Source organism: Leopardus geoffroyi, chromosome C1 (assembly GCF_018350155.1).
Source record: "Leopardus geoffroyi isolate Oge1 chromosome C1, O.geoffroyi_Oge1_pat1.0, whole genome shotgun sequence".
In the NCBI taxonomy this organism is placed as follows: Eukaryota; Metazoa; Chordata; class Mammalia; order Carnivora; family Felidae; genus Leopardus; species Leopardus geoffroyi.
Window position 1 is genome coordinate 215,013,713 of NC_059328.1, and position 21,938 is coordinate 215,035,650.

The following is a 21,938-nucleotide window of genomic DNA, read 5'->3' on the forward strand; positions in this document are numbered from 1 at the left end:
GGAGCTGGACGGAGATGGGTGGGGTGGCCTGTGAGCTCTGGCGGGGACAAGCGCCGGGGTGATGAGATGGCCCCGGGGCTGTCCAGGGATGTGGTGCACTGGTCAGCCTGGCCCGAGGCTTCTACGTCTCATCAGAAAAGGCCCTTCCAGGGTCCGGGCCCCAGAGGGCACACACACGCACCCCCGACAGAAGCCCTGCCCTTGGGGCCTGGGCGGCCAGGGGGCCACGAAGCATGCGCTGAACCAGAGCCCTGGTCCGCCAGGGAAGGAGGCACGGAGGTGCCGTGGGGCCGGGGCTGGGGCCGGGGCCGGTGGTGCTGGGCACTCACTGCGAGGTCGCCTTCAGCATGTAGGTGGCCTCCCGGTCGTCCGCATTCTCCAGCAGCCGCAGGATGAACACGTTGGCCAGCGTCTGGCCCTGGTCCTCCAGCTCCTCCACGCGGAGGAGGCCTCTCGGGGCCGAGTCAAACACTTGGTACTTGTCTCTGGGGACCGAGGGGGGCAGGGTTGAGGGTGCCGGCCCCCAGGAGGCCCCAGGGTCCCAGGGAACCACCCTGCCAGTCCTGCTGGCCCCACCGTTTGGCCACGCCTCTCCTCATTCTGGAAGCCCTGGATGTCAACACGGGTCCCTCTCACCCCGAGACTTCCTCCTCCCACCGCCCCACCGTGGCCCCCAGGCCAGTTAAGCCTCATCCTCCGCTGCTGTTGCTCCTGCTCCGCAGCGGCAGCAACCTCACTGCTTACCCAGGAATCTGCCGGCAGATCACCAGCAGGTCGTTGAAGAGGAAGAGGTAAATTTCCCGGAAGAGTTTCTTGGTCCGCAGGGTTCGGGATGTCTTGGGGCCCGCCATCTGCCGCAGCTCGCCCTGCTTCAGCAGCCAGCGGGAGTGGGAGATGATGGGCACCGACTGGGTGGGTGGGGGGTGGCGTCAGAACAGCTGTGCCCCCCCCCGCCCTGTACTCCCCCGAGGTCCCCCTGGGCCTCGGTGGAGTCCTAACCCGAGGGACAGCTTGGGGGTGCTGCAATGGGGGGTTGAGGGGAAGGAGCAGTCCTGGGCAAATGTAGGAAGGGCAGCGTGTGTGTGTGTGTGTGTGTGTGTGTGTGTGCACGTGCACAAGGGTGCACGCTCCCATGGACACGTATGTGGCTGTGTATGTGTATCTGTGCCTGTGTGTAGCTGTGCATTTGCTGTTGTGCATGTGTCTGTGTGTGCTTCTGTGTATATGTGCTTGTGTCTATGGGGACTTGTGTCTGTACCTGTGTGAGGGTCGTCGTTCCCTACCAGGCTCAGCCCGTGTGATGCGGAATCAGAAAGGGAGCCAAGGTCACAGGGGAGAGGAGAACTGGGTCCCCTGGGGCAAGGAGGCCAGGTCTGCAGGTCCCCACTGCATGGCTCGGGGACGGGTCCCTGGCGGTGGTCGGCCCAGCAGGTGGAGATACGGCAGGAGCCCAGAAGGCCACGTCTGCGTCCTCACCTGGGGCTCACCTCCTAAACATGGCATGACCTCAGGGACCCTCAGTGTGTGCTCATGTGACCACGTCACCAGAAACCCAGGCCCCTGGGACCCTTGGGGCACACTAATGCCTGAAGCTTTACGTAAAGTTGGGGCAGATTGGTAACTGCTGTCAGATTTTCAGTTTCCCCCGGTTTAAGAATCCTTGGAATGGTCCCTGTCACGTGCTTCATGTCAACTAACTGCTCCAGGTCACACGGACAAGAAATGAGAGTGGGTGGCTCCAGGGTCCTTGCACACCATCTCTCAGAAGGTAAGTGCAGGCCAATGTGATGGCCTGGTCACAGGGGGCTCTTAGGGCCAGCTAGGGGTGTCAAGAGACCTCAATGAAGGTGACACCGAACTGAGACCCAAGGGTGGCCAATCACTGAGTTCGACCAGGCCAGCCCGGCTGGGCGGGGACACACGGACGGGCACAGGTTCACCTTGATCTTAAACTCCATCTTCTTCTGAATGCTGATCATCTGCTCCGTGCGGCTCATTTTCCTGACACCCTCGTTGCATGCTTTTACCACCTGGCAGAAGAAGGGGGACACGTGAGGCCACCTGCAGCCAGCCGCTCCCCCGCCACTGCCTTTGGCCCGCTCAGGCCCCCGAGGGTGAGCAGACGCTGCCTGCAGCGGAGACTGGCTGGCCAGCACCTCCTGCAACAAAGGCCAGCGGGAAAGCCTGTCAGGCTGTGGCTGCGGCTCTCGGTTCTGGGGGAGAAAGTTAGCGTCTTGTCCCTGCTAGAAAGGACACTCCAGAGCACACATAAAATGATGCCTGACCTGTCATGTCACCTAAGAAAACAAAACAGCAAGGTGCCCATTCTCATCTGCCAGACTGGAAAAGTTAGACTGGTCACCTCCGGGTTCGCCGGGGTGTGGGGAGACAGGATCTGTCACACACTGTGGGACGGGGCGGGGGGAGGGGGTGCAGATTCCCCCCACCTTCCTGGGAGGCCACCCAGATTCCAAGAAGCCTGATAAAACCACACTTCCTGGGATTTCCAGGGGCTCAGTCTGCAGAAACAGTATTCCACGATGGATCGCCGGTGTTTAGAATGGAGACTGGCATCCAGCACGCTCCCACTATGTGCCCAAAACGTTCCCTGCGCTGTTGTTTCAAACGAGAAAAACTGTCGTCAACCTAAATGTCCACTGACTGGGACTGATTAACATTTATATGCACCTCACCCTGTACCACGAAATCATTAAAAATGGCAATAACTTTACATGCGCTAAAACGGAGAGCAAAGAAAGCCAGCTTCGAAACCACAATCCGTGTTTTGCAAAAATTAGTTGTGTGTGCAGGTGTCTGTTTGCAAGGGCAAGAGCCCACACGTCAGCTGGGACGTGTGGGACACCTGGTGGCCTTGCCACCTTCTGTGTACTCATGAGCACTTGCTGAATTTCCTTTTTTTTTTTGTATCGAACATCATTTTTATACATTAGAAAAAAAAATCCACCTTTATAAAGAAAAGGTAAACCACGAGAAGTACAGCTTTTGTTAGAAGGGAAAGGAGATGGTGGCAGAGACCTTTAGAAACAGAGAGCGCTCTCCTGGCTCCCGGCATGCGGGACCCCTCACGGGCTGAGGCGGTCACTGGACTCACCTTAGGTGGCCCAGTGGGTGCCGGGACGAGCCCCCGACCCGATCAGGTGCGGGAGTTCCAGGGGAGGGGCAGAGGGCCCTGAAAGATGCCGCCCGGGGCACTGACCCTCCCCGACCAGCCTGCCAGGTGGCCAACCGGTAAGGGACAAAAGGAGCGGCCGGGAGGAGACCACTGCGAAATGGAGCCCTTGGGGCCCCAAGTGGCTTAGAACTGCCATCAGATGCCCATGGAGGCCAGTCCTTTTACTTGTCCCAGAGCTGCTGCCTCTGGGACAAGAAGTGGAAAGGACCACACGCTAGGCTCTTGTCCACTACAGTCGCTGGCACGACAGAGTGGCCCCCGTGCGGCTTCCAAGAGCTGGCCTGCAGCTCCAGCAACACCAGGAGCCGAGCACACGAGCCAGCGCCGGGAGAGGGAAGGGAGGACCCGCGTGACCCGAGCGAAGGAGAACGGACATCGTGTGTCACTCCTCCGGCACAGCCCCGACTCTGCTGGCCACCCCAGGAGGAGCCGCTTCTCCGAGGACGAGGAATGGACGTGCTCTCCTCCCTCTCGGGCAGGAACAGCCCAGGACTCGGCAGGGCCAGTGAGATAGGAGGGAGGGGAGCAGCGTGGGGAGAGGGAGAGGCGGGGGGAGAAGGCACAGGGCAGTGTCGGGGCACAAGAAGAGCCAGACCCAGCCTCCTCGCCTGTCACAGGAGGGAAGACCCCGGAGACAGGCAAGGACAAGCGTGGGGCTTGAACTCAGGACCCCGAGATCAAGAGTCGGGTGCTCTACCCGCCCGAGCCAGCCAGGTGCCCCTCAATGACTTTCTTTTGATATTAAAATGAATTTGCAGTTTCCAAAGACCCACCAACATAGGAGGAAGCAGGGCCAGACGGTGGGTGTCCAGACAAGGTCAACGGTTTGTTGGGAGAGAGAAAGAGAAAGCGGGGCTCACCATCTCCAGTTCTTTGTGGGCGTCCAAGGCAGTGCACTCACGCTCAGATCTCTCTTCCACTCTCTTCAGAATGTTCTGAGCACGGGAAAATCTGCGTTAATACGACCACCTGTGGCCTTTCCTCCCCTCCCCGCCCCCATGAGCAGCAGCACATCGAAGAGCCCGACTGGCAGGAGAACCTATGACCGGGCCCAGGACCGGGCATCCTGAATCCTGACCGCGGCTGGCCCAGGACCGGGCATCCCCACCCACAGCCGGGCCCAGCTCTAAGATGATGACCCCAAGGCAGTCTCCCGAGAGGATTAACTATGGAGGCCAGGCTACATCCCAAGATCCCGTGGGGCTCACCAGGAGACCACAGCAAAGCAGGTGACCCCACGCTGGCGGGGTGACCCAGCATTGGGGGAAAGGCATGCTCGGGATGGCCCTGTCCCCGCGGGGAGCCCTACGCTCACGGTGGGCACCGGGGAGGGAGCCCTAGGCTCATGGTGGGCACCGGGGCCTTCCCCACCCTTTCCCCTGGGATCAAGTCGCAAGAACCCCGAGGCTTTGTTAACTGTTCTTATTGGTGAAAACGTCTCTTTTCCAACTGTTTGATTTTCTTGGGTTAACGTCTTGCTTACTGTCCCTCTGCCTTGAGCGTGCTTCCCGGGAATGCTTCCCTGATGGCTCCACCGGCCATCCCCTGGCCCCTCTGTTTCCTCGAGACCACAGCAAGATGGGTCTTGATCTTAGTTTTGTTGGTTTTCATCGTACAAAAATTAATTTTTTTATATATCCACACATGCTCTTTTCCTACAGAATCTCTTTTATTTCCTATAAAATTTCTTAAAAATTTCTCCGTTTTTCTGTTTCGGTTTTTCCAAGTGAAAAAAAAAAGTTTCACACGTAGCCCCCCCCCCCCCCCCCCCCCCCCACTCACTGGTGTCCTGTGACTTGGGCTCGCACTCCTTCTCTGCCAGAGCTCTCTCCTGCCATCCTGGGGGCGCGGGGGGGCGCTTCCTCTGACACCCCATCTCTGTGGTCCTGGGCCTTGAGCCCTGGTCCCCCTCCCCCTGCCGAGGGCTGTGACCTCCCCGCCTTACTACTGCCACCGTGGAGCTAGCCAGCTGCCCCAGGTCTTTGGCCTCCTGTCTGCCTGACCTCTGACCTCCCCTAACTGTGGCTCCTGGGTCATCGTCTCAGCCCGGGCCCCTAGAGCCACGGCCAGATCCACACCATCCCCTCCGTGTGACTGGTGGACTCCCAGCAGCCCAGGAGCGGGTGCCAGGCACAGCGCATCTCTGCCCTGCTGGAGACCCCCTTTCAGGAAGTGTCACCCCCTCCAGGCAGCCCTCCTGGTCTTCCTTCCTCACCACTGTTCCTTCTCGGCCACTGTGTCCCACAGCCGGGTCTGGGGACCCCTTTCTCTCCTTCCTGGCCGGTCTCCTTTCACTAAATGCCACCTCGATGCCCACAGGCCCTGCTCAGACTTCTCCCTAACTCTGAACTTGGAGATTTGACTGCTCAGTCACCACAAGCTCAGCTAGTCCACACTGAGTCCTGCTGTCTTCCCACCGGCTCCCCGCCTCGGGGAAGACTGCACCATCACGCCCACTGCTCAAGTTCACACTCTCTTCCCTCTGACCCGAAGTAGCAAGTAGGCGTCTCAATTCATCTCAGTTCGGGTTTCCCTCCAACATCTCCCCTCTTCCCTCCCCCACCTCTCCCCCAGACTAAGCTTCTTTCTCCAGTGGCTTCCTAACCCCTTCTCCCATTTCCCTCCTGCTCTCCTGCCCATCACTCTGCACAGGCAGCCTGTGTGCTCTCGCAGAGGCAGTTAGATCAGGGGACTCCCCGACATGCCGAAGAATGACCCCAGCGTCTTACCTGGTCCCTTAGGGCCCCAACTGGCCTCTCTCCCCATCTCTGCACTCACTCCCGTCAAGTTCCCTCAGTTCACCACTGGCCTTCCTGGCTGTGAACCTGGCTGCCCCAGAGCCTTTGTGCAAGCAGTTCCTTGGCACCTGAATGGCTCCTCCCTCTCAGCCAAGTCTCGGCTCAAATGCCACTCGTCTGTCCTTCTTGACCCCCTGCACTGGCACTGACCAGGCCGTCACCCCCTATCGTGTCACCCTATTTCACCGTCCTTCCAGCCACGACCACTTCCCAGTTGTGCGGGCTTGTCTGTCTCTCCCCCAGATTGTGGGGACAGGGGAACAGGGGCTGAGTCCCCACTGCTCAGCACACAGTAGGAGCTTCACGAGGATTTGTGGAACAAGTGAACTTCCCAGAAAGCTAGCAGGGACCTGGGATGACCACAGGAAGCCCTCTGCAGCCGGAGAAGCCTGGGCAAGTCCGGTCCGCGTGCTGGGTTGGGGAGGCCGGTACCTGCACCAACAGCTTGAGGCGCGTGATCCTCTGGAAAGGCAGGATGAGGAAGGAGGACAAGGGCAGCCCCCTGCACTTGGGGTCCAGCTCCAGCTGCGCAATCAGCTCCCGAAAGGCCGCCTTCTCCTGGCTGGGGACACAGACACGAGAGTCGGTCTCCGGCTCGCAGGAGGCGTGAATCAGAAGAGCATGGGGGGGCCTCGTGGGAGCCAGACGGCCCACGGGCACAGGATACGTGTTGATGTCTTGCCTTCTTTCCTTTCCACGGAAAAGAAACTGTTCGTGTACAAGTCAAATAACAACAGGGGCTTCACATGCCTGGCCCCTGAAAACTTAGCAAAGTGTGCTGTGTGTGGGAAGGCAAGGATTCCTCGTGTGGCCAAGTCTGTGACTCAGACGCACAAGTTGGTGGTTTACCCTGCAGGGAACCGTGGCGAGGTGAACCCACGTAGTGACGGGGACAGCGGCGGGCTGGGGGCGGCTGCCAGGGGAAAGCTGTGCTGTTCCTGCCAGCAGAGATGGCCTGTGTGCAGGTGGCTCAGCGGGGGGGTGGGGGGTGGGAGGGGCGACAAGGGCTCCGGGGACCTGCAGGGCCGCTCTCTTTCTCAGGTACACGGGGTGCACACCAGCACACCCTCAGCACGGCAACGCCTACGTCCTGTTCCCCTGTATGCTCGTCTCCCCCAGGTTTGTCCTCAAAACGGGCATCCTGATTCCCTCAAGTCCCAATTTTCAACCCCCAAATGTAAAACCTCCAAACCCCCGAATGCTCAAGTTTTAAAACATCCACAGTTAGCCACAAGGCTTGACAGCAAGGCCCAGGGCAGCGTAACGTTCGGATGTTACTTCTCAGAGAGACCTTCCGTGCTCCTGAGTCCAGGTAGGGACACATCACTGGTGACGGTCACTGACACGTGGCGCAGAAGTGTGGACACTTCAGAAGAGGCTAGTTGACTGAGAAGTTATCTCATCAATGGAAACCCCAGGCGAGTTTACAAGGGGGCAGATCAGGGACGCCTGGGGGGCTCAGCCGGTTCAGCATCTGACTTCAGCTCAGGTCACGATCTAACGGTTCATGAGTTCGAGTCCCGCATCGGGTGAGCTCGTGCCCTACTTGTCTCCCATTCTCTCTGCCCCTTGCTAACTTGTGACCTCTCTCTCTCAAAAAAAGAAAAAATAAAATAAAATAAAAACAATTGGGCAGATTAGTAATGAACTCACCACCAAAGACTTCCTCCTGCCCTGTCCTTGCCTTTGTCTCTGGTTCAAACCATTTTCCTGACCTCTTGGGCCCCAAGGGCGCCTCTGGGCCTCAGACCCTCTTCTCTAAACCTCACAGAACTCAGCCCAGCCGTTCTGGACACAGACCCAGTGGGTGCCACGGCTGACTGTCTTGGGGTCGACGTTTCTCTAGTGACCCCGAAACCCCCAGCACGTGCCAGGCTTGGGCACCATCCCGGGAAAGCAGGGGTCCAAGGACTGAGCGCAGCGGCACCATGGGAGGAGCCACGGCCCCACTGCCGGGCGCACTCACAGCAGCTGCTTGTAGGTCCTCTCCTGGTAGGTCTGGTTGCTGACGTAGGTGATGTAGACTGAGAAGTGGTTGGCCGCGTAATGGTACACGATGTCGCACACGTCCGAGATGACGATGTTCTCCTCCATCCGGCGCTCTAGCTCCAGGAGAAACCTGCAGGGGGGCAGTGGCTGGGGTTAAGGGCGCCTGGACGGCGACACTCAGGACACGTCTCCACCACCGGGCCTGGCTCCGACAAACCAACAAACGCGACGGGCCGCGATCCCTGCGCCGACGGCATGTTCGGTCACATCGAGGGATTCTACGTTCAGTGTTTTTAGGTGCGTACCAGCACTAGGGCTACTTTTTAAAGAGACAGCAAGAGACTTTATGTTTTACATACATATCGATGTGTTCACGGATGAGGTGACCACAGGGATTTGCTTCAGAAGGATCCTGTGGGTGGTGGGGAGGCGTGGGGTGGGGACGCAGGCAAACCTAGGTGCTCGGCTAGGGGTGGGCTCGTTATACTGGCGTGTCTACTTCTGCATGATTGGAATTTTCCACGGTAAAGCGGAAGTCAGTACATATGTAAAAAGACACCCCTTTCCCAACGGGGTCAGGGGGCAAAGGCCAAGAAGTCTCTCGGCAACCATGTGCCCAAGCCCACCGGGTGGGGCTGCCCCCGGGAGGTGGATGTCAGTGCGGAGGGGGGACGCACCCAGGGGCCCACAGGGGGCCAGCAGCGCCCGGGGCGCCCCAGGGGGTGGAGGAGCCCCTCCTGCCACACCTTGGCTTCACGTCTGAACGTGCACGGTTGGACCAGCTCATCCAGAAGCCGAGTTTTGCGCTCTGGGCTGCAGGCTCCGTGGCCTCCAGGGAAAATGGCCACTGGATCCTCTACGCTAACGGCACGACTGGCGTGCTTTTCTTTTTTGCAAGAACCGATTAGTGCTTGTTTATTCCTCCTCCAGTTAAGTTCCTCCCACCCTTCAAATAGGCAAAACGTAAGCACGGTTCCAAAAATTACTGGAAATGCCATCTAACTGGGGAGAGAAAGCCTAAGTCCAGGGCCAGGCTCTGCGCTGGCTCTCAGAGGGCCCCGGGGCCCCGCGAGCCAGGGTTTCCGGAGTCAGGATGAAGAGCAGCTCACACGGACACCCCTGGACCTGGTCAGGACACCCGGCGCAGACCTGCCTGACTGTGGGGGCTCATGGACACTTGTGCTGACGGGAAGGAGCCCGCAGGCCCTTTCGGGGGACGTGCCCTGCCGTGGCACCGTTCAGGTGGCAGGGGGCTGGGTTTACGTATTCATTTATATCTTACTATAGGTCATCCCAAACACACACAAGCAGAGAAGCCAGGGCACCACAGGTTTCAGCCGGGCCCTGGCTGAGGAGAAGGTTCCGGAAGCCAGGCCCCACAAGGACCCGAGCCGGTGGCTCACCGCTCACTGACGGCCATGACGTCCAGGACGTTGGAGAAGAGGATGTGCGCCTCAGACGGGTGCAGGGTCTTCTTCAGACGCTCATTCTCCATGAAGTGAGACACGAGCAGGCTCAGGCTTTTGTAGTAGGAGGCCTCGGAAGTGACCAGCTCGAACATGGCCTGCGTCGGGGCAAACACGGAGGAGGAGAGCCGGTGGTCACGTCCCGGGCCTCACCTCGCAGGAGGGCGTCTACCCCGCTCCCAGCGAGACGCGGGCCTGTGTGCACGAGGCCGTGGGGAGCAAGGACTTCCGCACGCCGACGGCCAGCGTGCCTCTGCCTAAAAGACAGACACCACGCGCTCCTGGCTCGCGACACTGAAGCCGGAGACCGCCTGACGCCCGAAACACAGAGCACGCGCGAACCCAAGAGGTCAGCCGTGCCCCGAAGCCCCAGCAGCCGCGACGGGTGGCTCGGACGGTCTCCAGGTGCCGAATGGGTGTGAAAATCGGTATAGAGGGACGCCCACCTTGACACGCCCCCGAGGACGGCTGGAAGGCCACAACTGTCAACCGCAGGTATCAGCAGGGGGTGCAACGTTTACCTGTATCTTTTCACCCTTTAACTTGTCTGAAAACTGAAAAGTGAGCATCTATGATTTCCTTTGTGGCTTAATTTTAAAATGTAATCGATAAAGCAGTTTTCATTTTGAAAAAGAGAAAGAAATCCAGAATCTAATGAACTTTCGGGAGGCACCCCTATTCTGTACCGTGACTGTCACCTGATCACCGAGCCCACGCACACAACAACAGAGTCCAAGGGCCATCCTCCGCGGCGTGGGGCTTCTGTGCGGCGAGGGCGCTCGGATGTCAGCTCACCTTCCTCCCTTGCTCACAAGCAAGGCACCCACCTTCCTGAGACCACCCTGGGGTCATCCTCACCTTCCGCGGTTCCCTGACCGAGGACGGGTTCAGGTTCCACAATAGCTGCCCAGAGGGACCGAGTAGTAGGGTCCCCCGCTCCCGAATTGTGTACACATTCTAAGCTCTGGCAACCTATAAATGTGAACTTGTTTGGGAAAAAATCCTTTGCAGATGCAAGTTAAGGATATTAAGGACACAGAGGTGCCTGGGTGGCTCAGTTGGTTAAGCGTCCGGCTTCGGCTCCCAGTTTATGAGTTCGAGCCCCATGTCAGGCTCTGTGCTGACGGCTCGGAGCCTGGAGCCCGCTTCGGATCCTGTGACTCCCTCTCTCTCTCTGCCCCTCCCCCACTCACACTTTGTGTCTCTCTCAAATAAATGTTAAAAAAAAAATTTTTTTTTTTTAAAAAAAAGGATGTCAAGGATATCACCCTGGGCTGAGAGTCTAAACCCAATGGCGGGTCTCTTTATAAGAGAGATATTTGACACACGAGGGACACGGGACACAGAGACAAAGCAGGGACGTGAAGCCAAGGCAGGGATGGGGTGACGCAGCAGCCAGTAGGGGCAGACGGATTCCTGGAGTCCGCAGAGGCAACGAGGCCCGAGGACACCGTGAGTTCAGGTTTCTGGTCCCCCAGCTGGGTGCCAACAAACCCTGACGAGCCACCTAGTCAGTGCGAATTTCTTGGAACAGCCCCAGGAAGCTATCACAGGTGCACAGAGGAGGGATGGGGAGCAGGAGAGGGATGAGCAGGAGAGGTCAGTGCCCCGGGCGCCCCACATCTCACTGTAGCCTCCCCTCCGTCCAGAAGCCTGGTCCGGGGCCGGAGGCTCTGGCTGTGAAAGCTGGAGCTCCAGGGCTCGGGAAGGACAGGTGGAAGCAGACAGGGAGGGACCAGCGTTCGTTCCAAATCCTCCCGGGTCCCCTGGGAAAGGGCACCCAGGAGCGGCCGTTTCTCCAAAAGGAACCAGCAGACGCAGGGGTGGGGTGATGCCCCCACAGTTACCGCTGGACGGCTGAGGGGTTTTCCGAGCGCCGGGCTCCCCCTCTACGCCGCCGCAGGCAGAGCAGGGGGCAAAGTAAGCGACGTGTTTGTGATCTGGGGGACACTCGATGGCACAAACCTGCCCAGCAACAGTGAGAAAGTTCACAGCGAAGCCCCTCAGGGGACACCCACCCATCAGAGCCTGGGCCACCGCAGAAGAGAGCCCACCTGGTGCCCTAGTGCCCGCAGCTGACCGGAGACAAGCCGGTGGCCTCTCTGGAATCATCCCTGAGTCCCGGTGGCCTGGTCTCCTTACAGGACGGAGCCACAGAAAGCACAACCCACCAGCCTCGCCAGCGGCCCCAGCACTGAATGACTCTGTCAACGGCCACCCAGGCCCCGCTAACAAGGGCGCCATCGGGACGACGGGAAGCTTCTCTCTCAGGGGTGAAGTCAAACCTCTTTCCTGCTGCTAAATTTAAGTTTCCTAAGAAAACGTCAAGCCACCGCAGCTTGCAAGTTCTAAGCAAATATGACTAACTCCCCACCCCCCCCCACCCCCCACCCCCAACTGACACAGGGGTGTTGCAGACAGGGAAGAAACGCCGGCCCTCACACAGCACTGTGAGCACGTAACCCATGGACCCTTTGGTTCAGACCCCACGGTCCCGGCTCCGTGTCCCACAACGTGCCTGCCAGAGGGGGTGACGGCCACCTTGTTCTGCTGAAGGCCGGGCTCTGTGCTCCGATGCTCAGCCCCCGTGCACCCCACACACCCCGAAGATGAGCCGGAGGCCCGAGGGCCCGAGACCACCCTGGCCACTTGGGTGAGCTGTCCACGCACGGCCACACGCTCCCTGTCTCCTCTGCGGGTGTGGCCAAAGCCAGGGAAAGGAAAGGGGCGGCCAGGCCCTTCCATCAGAGGCAGAGTCCTTTCGTGCCAGCGAAGCCACTCCGGGTAGACACGCTTCCACACCCTGTCAGACCGGTCCCCCGTGAGCCGGCTGGAACGGCACAAAGCTTCCCTCACTTCTGCCGCTGGCACCGTAATTCACAGCCCACAGGCATTAAGCTGGACAGAAGTGGTTCCCAAAAGGCCCTGAGGAAGGAAGAAGCCCTTCCGCATGTCTCTTTCTTCCAAGGATGAGGACGGAGTCAGATTCCAGAGCCCACGCCTCCACCCACTGCAGTGAGGTCTGGTCCACGTGGGAAGCTCAAGGCGGGACGAGACTGAGCAAGTTCCCAGGGCCTCGGTCGTCGCATGGCATGGCGACAACTGCCTCGTGGTGTTGCTACGGGCCTGGGCGTCACGTATGAAATTCGAGCTCTCCTGCAGCCTCCGGGGGCCCTGGTGCGCCCCCCACACCGCCGGCAAAAGCCCACCCATCACCAGCCCCAATTATGGTTTCCCCAGATGATCTCGTTAATAAGGTAATTTGTGAAAAAGTTTACACTAAAGTAGGTGGAAACTTAAAAACCTCCATTCTTGAAAAGATGTGCAGCCTCACTCACGTAAGAGAAATGCAAATTAAAACCACAACGAGGTATCATTTATGGTCCAGCACCGTGGTCAAGACAAAACGACTAGATGACGGAGACCGGTGATGCCGAAGGAGGACCCGCCCACCTGAGCGTGAAGGCCATTGGGCAATATCTTCCCCAAACTTACAAAACAGGTAACGTTTAACTCAATGGTTCCACGTGGCAATTCCCACAGCAACCCACCGCGTGGCTCTCAGTCTTAAATAACGCAGAGCCGAATGTCCTCGATCCACAACGTTTCTAATGGCAAATGTCCACTGATGGGGGACGGGTAAAATAAATTATAGAACATCATAAACACTGGAGGCCCATAACGCTAACAACAAGAACAAAAAGAATGGGGTGCTCCATCTGGGCTGATATAGAAAGACTTTCAAAACATTTTGCCACGTTAAAAAAAACAACAACTGGGGCGCCTGGGTGGCTCAGTCGGTTAAGCGTCCGACTTCAGCCAGGTCACGATCTCGCGGTCCGTGAGTTCGAGCCCCGCGTCGGGCTCTGGGCTGATGGCTCAGAGCCTGGAGCCTGCTTCCGATTCTGTGTCTCCCTCTCTCTCTGCCCCTCCCCCGTTCATGCTCTGTCTCTGTCTCAAAAATAAAAAAAAAATTAAAAACAACAACAACAAAAAAACCACAGCATTAACAAGGTAGTAACAGTTCACCATTTGGGCGACACACATATGCGGGCCCTGAGGGCCAGGCAGGAAAGAGACGGTTTTCACTTTTTGCACTTTAGATCAGGTACATAAATTACTTATCCGAAAGATTCCTTTTAAAAATGACGAATGCTAACTTCGCTTTGTTAAAATAGTTCCAGGTATTTGTTATAAAACAGGAGATAACTGATGTTCTGTCTGGTGGCTATTGTCCGGCTTAGGCCACAGGGCAAAATTCCCTGCCCCATCCCGACTAGAGACTAATCCGCTGCATTGTTAAGGTTTTTCCTGAGGGGACAAATATGTGATTCAATGAGGGTTGGTGAGCAAAGTAACAATCACGATTTAATTTCTTGATAGAAGGATATCATATTAAAAACCCACAATTTCCTTCTAAAAGGGATAGTTTTCTTTTGGAAAAACAAAACAAACATTTAAGTTCTAAGTTGTGCAAACAGGAAAAAACCTCCCCAGCGTCACAGGCTGAGCAGACTCAGGTTGAGTGATACCAGAGCTGGACAGATGCCCCAGAAGGCCCACACAGGACGGCCACTGGGTCCCCTCCCTGCTTGTCCTGGTCTGGATGTAGCTGGAAGTTCTGTCTGCACACGTTGGGGCTGTCCGGCTGCCAGTCAGCACCAGTCTGGGCAGGCGGTCCTCTGGGAGTGTATGTGTGACCCCGTTTCCCTGGAGATCCTCAAAATATCATTTCCCGCTCCTTTTTTTCAGGCTGTGCACACCCAGCTCACCAAGACTGAGGACCAGGGCAACTCTGTCTTTTTCTATCTCTTTGCCGAGCCAGGTTACTGGCCCTCGCCGGGGACACAAGCCACACCAGCCGCAGGAGTGACCACTCCCAGTGCATGCTGGGGACAGACGGCCCCTCCAGATTCTTCTGGCGGGTCAGGCCTGGTGAGAGTCAAGTGCTGTCTGATGTTTCCTCCTGCTAGTGACTGTCCCCACCGCTCCCCAGTCCTGGTCCCTCCTCCTTGCTGTTTGCTCCCTTTCAGGACAATTCCGTGTTCCACGGCTTTCCGGGGAAGCCCCTGCCCTCCCCCCGTTGAACACCCTACCTTCTCTACAGCTGCCCCTCCTAACCTTGTCACTTGAATGTACGACGGATTATTTTCTCAGACTGTTGTGTTCTCAAACAGGAACTCCCAGACCTCTCCAAGGAGGACAGTGGGAACCAAGAGCTTCAGAATAAGTTTAAAAACCAAAAAACAAAACCAAGAAAATCCTACCCGACACCTAAGATGGGGTTTTCCAATTTCAGCTACCTACTTACTTAGAAAGGCAGGGAAACGCACAGTTTTACTCTTAAATCCTGGTTTTTCGATGACTGATTAAGACTCGGGCCTGCCAAAAGGCCATCGTTCAGGGTATTTTCCGTGTGTGAACAGTAGTTCACTGCAACCTGCTGCTTGTGTAGCTTAAGGAGGAAAAGACGTTCCAACAACAGATGGGGCTGGCGGTACAAGTTGCCCGACTTGCTCTGATAAACGAGGAGCTCTGATGCAGAAGTCACCGGTTTGGAACAAAAAATCTGAAGGTCTCCCTGTGGTGTCCCTTGCCACGTTTTAACAAAATAGAAACTCACATTCAGCTTTTTAAAATAAACATGAAGGGCGCCTGGGTGGCTCAGTCGGGTAAGCGACCGACTTCGGCTCAGGTTCATGATCTTGCAGTTTGTGAGTTCGAGCCCCGCGTCGGGCTCTGTGCTGACAGCTCAGAGCCTGGAGCCTGCTTCGGATTCTATGTCTCCCCCTCTCTCTGCCCCTCCCCTACTCATGCTCTGTGTCTGTCTCTCAGTAATAAATAAACGTTAAAAATTTTTTTTTAATTTTTTTTTTTTTAACGTTTATTTATTTTTGGGACAGAGAGAGACAGAGCATGAACGGGGGAGGGACAGAGAGAGAGTGGGAGACACAGAATCGGAAACAGGCTCCAGGCTCTGAGCCATCAGCCCAGAGCCTGACACGGGGCTCGAACTCACGAACCGCGAGATCGTGACCTGGCTGAAGTCGGACGCTCAACCGACTGCGCCACCCAGGCGCCCCTAAAAAATTTTTTTAAATAAATATGAAAAGTCAGACCATAAAGACTCAGAGCAAGACACACAGAAGCCTGCATGCCCGCGTTATTTGCTACTGTGCGGGACTATATTTACGGTGAGCTCATCCTAGTTGTTTACAGATCTTTATCAGATCCATAGAAAATGACAAACATGAAATGTATTAAATATCTTTATTTCCTATGCCAATTCTACTATAGATGTCATGTTCCACCATGATTTTTTTTTTAATTTAAAATATTTTTTTAATGTTTATTTATTTTGAGAGAGAGAGAGCAGGTGTGCGGCACAAGTGGGGGAGGGGCAGAGAGACAGAGGGAGAGAGAATCCCAAGTAGGCTCCACGCCGAATGCAGGGTTCAGTCTCACAACCATGAGATCACAACCTGAGCTGATACCAAGAGAGATGCTTAACCAACTGAGCCATCCAGGTGCCTATGCTGCCTTTTAAAAACTTCTAATGTGTCGTAAATTCTAGTTCATTCGTTTTTTTCCTTTTTTTTTAAATGTTTATTTTTGAGAGAGCGAGACAGAGCATGAGTGGAGGAGGGACAGAGAGAGAGGGAGACACAGAAGCAGAAGCAGGCTCCAGGCTCTGGGCTGTCAGCACAGAGCCTGACGCGGGGCTCGAACTCACAAGCTGTGAGATCATGACCTGAGCCGAAGTCGGACGCTCAACCGACTGAGCCACCCAGGCGCCCCCAACACCAGGTTTTAAATATATTTAAAAGTCTCTGCCATTTGCAAGGCCTATACTTCAATGCTGCTTTAATTTGGACCTCGTTGATTAAACCAGTGACTTTTTTTTTTCCTCCTTTTTTTAATCACTGGCCGCTTGGCAGTTTTCCTGAGAATTGTTTTGTCCATTTTCCTTTGGGATACTCATCTTTTCCTTATTGATAGAGCTAACTAATTGATTGAAGCCTGGGTTTTGCTGATACATACAACAACTAAGTTTTGTATGTTTTTCTTAGAATCAGGCATTTCCCTCAACTGCCTTATCAGATCCAGGACTTTTGAATCCCTCAGGATTTTTATTTTTTATTTATTTTTTAAATATTTATTTTTGAGAGAGCGCCAGCAGGGGAGGGGCAGAAACAGGGAGACAGAGGATATGAGGCACCCTTTGCACTGACAGGCTGACAGCGGTGAGCCCGACGCGGGGCTCGAACTCACGAACTGCGAGATCATGAACTGAGCCGAAGTCGGACACTCAACTGACTGAGCCACCTAGGCGCCCCCACCCCAAGATTTTTAAGTAGGCAGCCATCCTTCATTGGCAGGTAAGAGTGGCTTTGACTTTCCTTCTTTATTGCTTTTTATCTCTTATTTCTTTCCTTGTCACGTTGGCCTGGCTTGAACTTCCAGAACATCAGCGTTAGCAAGATTCATTGTCTTGCCTTTATTGCCTCCAACAAATCTTTGTTCAGTGTGATCTTGGATATAGACTTAAGATATTCCTTATACATTTCAGACAGTATCCTGAGTTTTGTTTAGATGGAAATAAATGGACTACTTCCCTTTTCAATGTCTTTGAAGATCAGGACGTTCTTCTCCTCTGGCCTATTGACATGATTCATTTTAGCTCAAACTTGACACTATCTTTGTATTCATGCATATATGCTCAATGTATGTTATTCTTTTAATGTAGCTGCAGGTTTGATTTTCTTGTGTTTTAGGTAAATTTTTGCCTTAATTCACAGTGAGACAGATCTAGGTTTTATTTTTGGGGGGAGTGTGGGAAAGAGTGCTGATTTTGTTGGGCTGAACAGAAGGAGGACATTCAACCCTTTTTTTTTTAATTTTAGTTTTTAAATTAATAAGCAGTTTTGGGGTGCACAGTTCTGTGAATTTTAACACAAGTATAGATACTTTTTTTTTTTTTTTAATTTTTTTTTTTCCAACGTTTATTTATTTTTGGGACAGAGAGAGACAGAGCATGAACGGGGGAGGGGCAGAGAGAGAGGGAGACACAGAATCGGAAACAGGCTCCAGGCTCTGAGCCATCAGCCCAGAGCCCGACGTGGGGCTCGAACTCACGGACCGCGAGATTGTGACCTGGCTGAAGTCGGACGCTCAACCGACTACGCCACCCAGGCGCCCCTGTAAGATTTACTTTCTTATCTCAAAGGTTAGGAGCATTTAAACATTTCTGATGTGAGGTTTTTACACTGTTTACATTTATTTTCTTGTTTCACTGCATTTTATGGCGGAGAGGTTCCGGCCTGTACGATTTTAATAAACATTTATCGAGCTTTGTCTTATGGCTGTTGAACATGGCCACTCTTTGGTGGTATTTCTGGGCACTGGAAAATAAAAGATGGCTTCTCTTAGGAGCAGTGCTGTCCAAAAGAAATAGCAGTCTCAGATACAAGTTTAAATTTCTTAGTAACCACATTAAAAAAGGTAAAAAAAAAAAAAAAAAAAAAAGGGAAAATTTTCATCTATTTTACTTAATCTAGTATATCCAGGATATTACGTCAACATGCAATATAGAAATTATTAATAAGGTACTTTGCTTTCTTTTTATTTGTGCTAAGCCCTCAAAATTTGGCGTGTATTTTACACGCACAGCATGTTCCGTTGGGGTTAACCGCGTTAAGGGATCCGTAGCTCCACGTGGAGACAGGCTACCAGTGGGCGACACGCCTTCAGTGACTACAGAGATCTGCCAAAATGTCTTAAACCCACCTCATGACTGTCTTCAGATTGCTTATGTCTGTGGTATATCCCACCCCTACAGAGACAGTATATTGTATATGTCAGCTTCTGCTAGTGTTTCTGACGGATTCTGCTCTGTCTGGCTGCCGGTTCATAATAGTTTGTAATATTACCTTTTCATTGTAGAGTGCACCTCTTGGGAATGGCCTTCCTACTTCCTAATCATAAGACAGAACATCTAGGAGACTAGGTTGAAAACAGTAAAAAGACTGGCAGGTTTCCTATAAAAATGACAAAATATTTTTATGTGAAAAAAGATACAACAGACAAAGCAGGAAGGCAGGGCACCATTGAGATCAGCCCGTATGGCTCTTTATCCTCCTACTGTGCCTGGCAGCCCTGTGATACAGGTACTATGATTATCTCAATTTTACAGATAAGGAAACAAAGGCACAGAGAGGTTAAGTAACAGGCCCAAGGTCACACAGCTAGGGAGTAGCAGAACTGGGATTCAAACCCAGGCAGTTGGGCTCCGGTGCCTGTGCGCATAACCACCATGCTAAATCACTTCCCCTATGCTTTACGACAGAAGAAAACATTTTAAATGTATATAAAAAAATGTAACGTCCAGAACATACAAAAAGCTGCTATCGATCAAGAAGAGCAGTACAGTGGGGCGCCTGGGTGGCGCAGTCGGTTAAGCGTCCGACTTCAGCCAGGTCACAATCTCGCAGTCCGTGAGTTCGAGCCCCGAGTCAGGCTCTGGGCTGAGGGCTCAGAGCCTGGAGCCTGTTTCCGATTCTGTGTCTCCCTCTCTCTCTGCCCCTCCCCCGTTCATGCTCTGTCTCTCTCTGTCCCAAAAATAAATAAACGTTGAAGAAGAGAAGTACAGTAAAACCTTGACTTCTCTGGGCTGATGGCCTGGAGCCTGTTTCCGATTCTGTGTCTCCCTCTCTCTCTGCCCCTCCCCCGTTCATGCTCTGTCTCTCTCTGTCCCAAAAAAATAAATAAACGTTGAAAAAACAAAAAAAAACAAAAAAACCTTGACTTGTGAGCATAATTTGCTCTGGAAACATGCTCATAATCCAAAGCACTCATATATCAAAGCAGATTTCAAGAACCACTGACTCAGTTGTGATCATGTGACATGTGGCGTCATGTCCTACTGGTACTGCAAGACATGACTCACTTGTCAAGTTAAAATTCATTAGAGGTGTTTGCTCGTCTTGTGGAACCCTCGCTGAACAAGGTACCCAAAATCCAAGGTCCTACTGGATAAACGCCCCAATAGAAAAATGGGCAAAGGATAAGAACAGGCAATTCTTAGATAAAGAAACGGAAACAGCCAACAAACATATGAAAAGATGCTCAATTTACAAGTCATCGATACAGGCGGGTTAAAACGAGGTACGATTTTTTTCACCCAACAGACTGGAGCAAACATCTTGTGGTTTGCTAACTGGCACCCCTGGGGCGGTACGGAACCTGCCTTGCCTCTTTGAATGGCAAGCTGGCAGTGCCCACCACCATTTAAACTGTTCTTTGCGGCGACATTTACCCCAATGTTCACAGCGGCGCTGTCAACAGAAGCCAAATTATCGAAAGAGCCCAAATGTCCATCAAGCGATGGATGAATAGATTAGATGTGGTTTATACATACAATGAAATACTACTCGGCGATGAAAAAGAATGAAATCTGGATGGAAGTGGAGGATATTATGCTAAGCCAAAGAAGTCAGAGAAAGACAGACATCACATGATTTCACTCATACGTGGAATTTGAGAAACTTTACCGATTTTCATAGGGGAAGGGAAGGAAAAATAAGATAAAAACAGAGGGAGGCAAACCATAAGAAACTCTTAAATACAGAGAACAAACTGATGGTTGAGGGGGTGGGGGAAATGGGGGCTGGGCATTAAGGTGGGCACTTGTTGGGATGGTCACTGGGTGTCATGTGTAAGTGATGAATCACTGGGTTCTACTCCTGAAGCCAAGACTACGCTCTATGTTAGCTAACTTGAGAATTAAAAAAAAAAAAAGCATACATACGAACTTAGAAAACCTTAAAATAAACTGTTCACTTTTTACTTTTTTCACTTAAAAACAAATTTCTTTTAATTATGTAATCTCTACACCCAAGAGGGCTTGAACTCAAGACCCTAAGATCAAGAGTCACATGCTCTTCCGACTGAGCCAGCCAGGTGCCCCTAGAGCACACTTTGACACATGAGCACGGAGATACATGCACACAGAAGCTGTTCCGCGGGACCACTTGCTGAGTCAATGGCACTGTTTCCCTGCAAAGCTGTGCAGGGGTCCACTGAGCTCTTTGGTCACCAGGCCACCTGCACACTTCCCTCCCCACCTATGAGCCACCCGCCCCCGTGCTTGCCGTCACACTCATTCAAGCCAGCTGTATTGCAGGCCACAGGGAGCGGTTTTCATGAAAATTAAGCTGAAGGCTCTTAAGAGGCCAACAAAAAGCAAGTTGCTAAAAACCAAAACCCAAATCAAACTGCTGTTGAATGAAACAACCATAAGTATGGGGGGAAACCTCACAAACATCCATAAGGATTTTGCCCCTACGAGTCTCTGTAAGTGTCTGAACTCCAAAACCAGAGTTTTGTGACATTGTGACTACACCCTAAACAGGAAAGAGAAGACACACACAGCTGGTCCCCCGGTGAGAAGACAGGAGCCGAGAAAAGGCCGGCACACGTCTGCACTGTGTTTTCTTGAACAACGAAAACTGTTCGTGAATTGCCTATTTAATTTTAAAACACTTAAAAATAAAGCGATACCTTCATCAACGTAAAGGATCCCTTTAACAATACAAGATGATTCGCTCCCTTTGTGAACTTATCCGAATTCGACTCTGTCCCACAATGTAACGGGTCTAGTTTTCCAATCGATTGGAGGATTTCGGTCTTTCCGTGGAGGATGTAAGCAATTTACACTTATTATAACTGATAAGTTTGCTACGGACTCTGCCGCCTTATTTTATGTTGTTGGTTTTTGTGTGTGTGTGTGTTTTATGGTTTTCTTTCATTACAAAGAATATGGTTTTCTTTTATTACAAAGAGAGCCCTGTGCTCTCTGCTTTAACTTTACTTATGTTGTAGAAAGCTTATGTTATAAGTTCTACTAGAGTTTATCCCTAAGCTTTCCGAAGTAGTTCAAATCTTTATTTCTCTAATTATCAAGGTAAGAAAAAGAAATATTTACCCAGAAATTGGTCTTTTTCCCTTGTTCCAGGGACCAAAAAAAAAAAAAAAAAAAGGCCCCATGGTGGTAATACCGTGTGAAACAAGTCAAATACAAAATAGTATTGTATAATTCCTAGTTAGGGACGGCGGCCGTGTCTGCGGCTGGGGAAGCCTCTAGGAGGGACGGACAGCTGCGGGGGTGGGAGGGGTGTCTCTCCACGTGTTCTGGCACCTTCCTCACGGTTGCTTTTCTCAATCCAGCGCCCCCTGCCTCCGGGGAGGTACCCCCATACATCTTCATTTCCGTGGGGGCGACTGGCTTCTTTATGCCTCCTCCAGTATTTTTTATGCAAAACTGGGGAGAAGCCACATCAGGAATGGATGCCTACACATTATTTACATCAGAAGTTTCATAAGAAGAAACAAAACTCTTGACACAGCCATTTACAAGTCACTGCTCACAAGTCCCAAGGGATGTCAAGTTTTAATCCATCCCCCCTGATCGTCCCTGACCCTCCCGGGTGGGGT

The 21,938-nt window shown here is 53.1% G+C and overlaps 1 protein-coding gene across 2 annotated transcripts in view; it reads right to left on the reverse strand.

Annotated features, from left to right (window-relative positions):
* NGEF (neuronal guanine nucleotide exchange factor) overlaps positions 1-21,938 on the reverse strand; it is a 69,200-nt gene that overhangs the window by 2,676 nt on the left and 44,586 nt on the right. For both annotated transcript variants that reach the window (XM_045481748.1, XM_045481749.1), the window contains 7 exons: positions 9,384-9,544; positions 7,958-8,110; positions 6,424-6,553; positions 4,054-4,128; positions 1,941-2,030; positions 745-908; positions 330-485 (listed from right to left, as the gene is read on the reverse strand). In XM_045481748.1, coding sequence (XP_045337704.1) covers positions 330-485; positions 745-908; positions 1,941-2,030; positions 4,054-4,128; positions 6,424-6,553; positions 7,958-8,110; positions 9,384-9,544 — 929 coding nt within the window. The remainder of the gene's footprint in view (positions 1-329; positions 486-744; positions 909-1,940; positions 2,031-4,053; positions 4,129-6,423; positions 6,554-7,957; positions 8,111-9,383; positions 9,545-21,938) is intronic.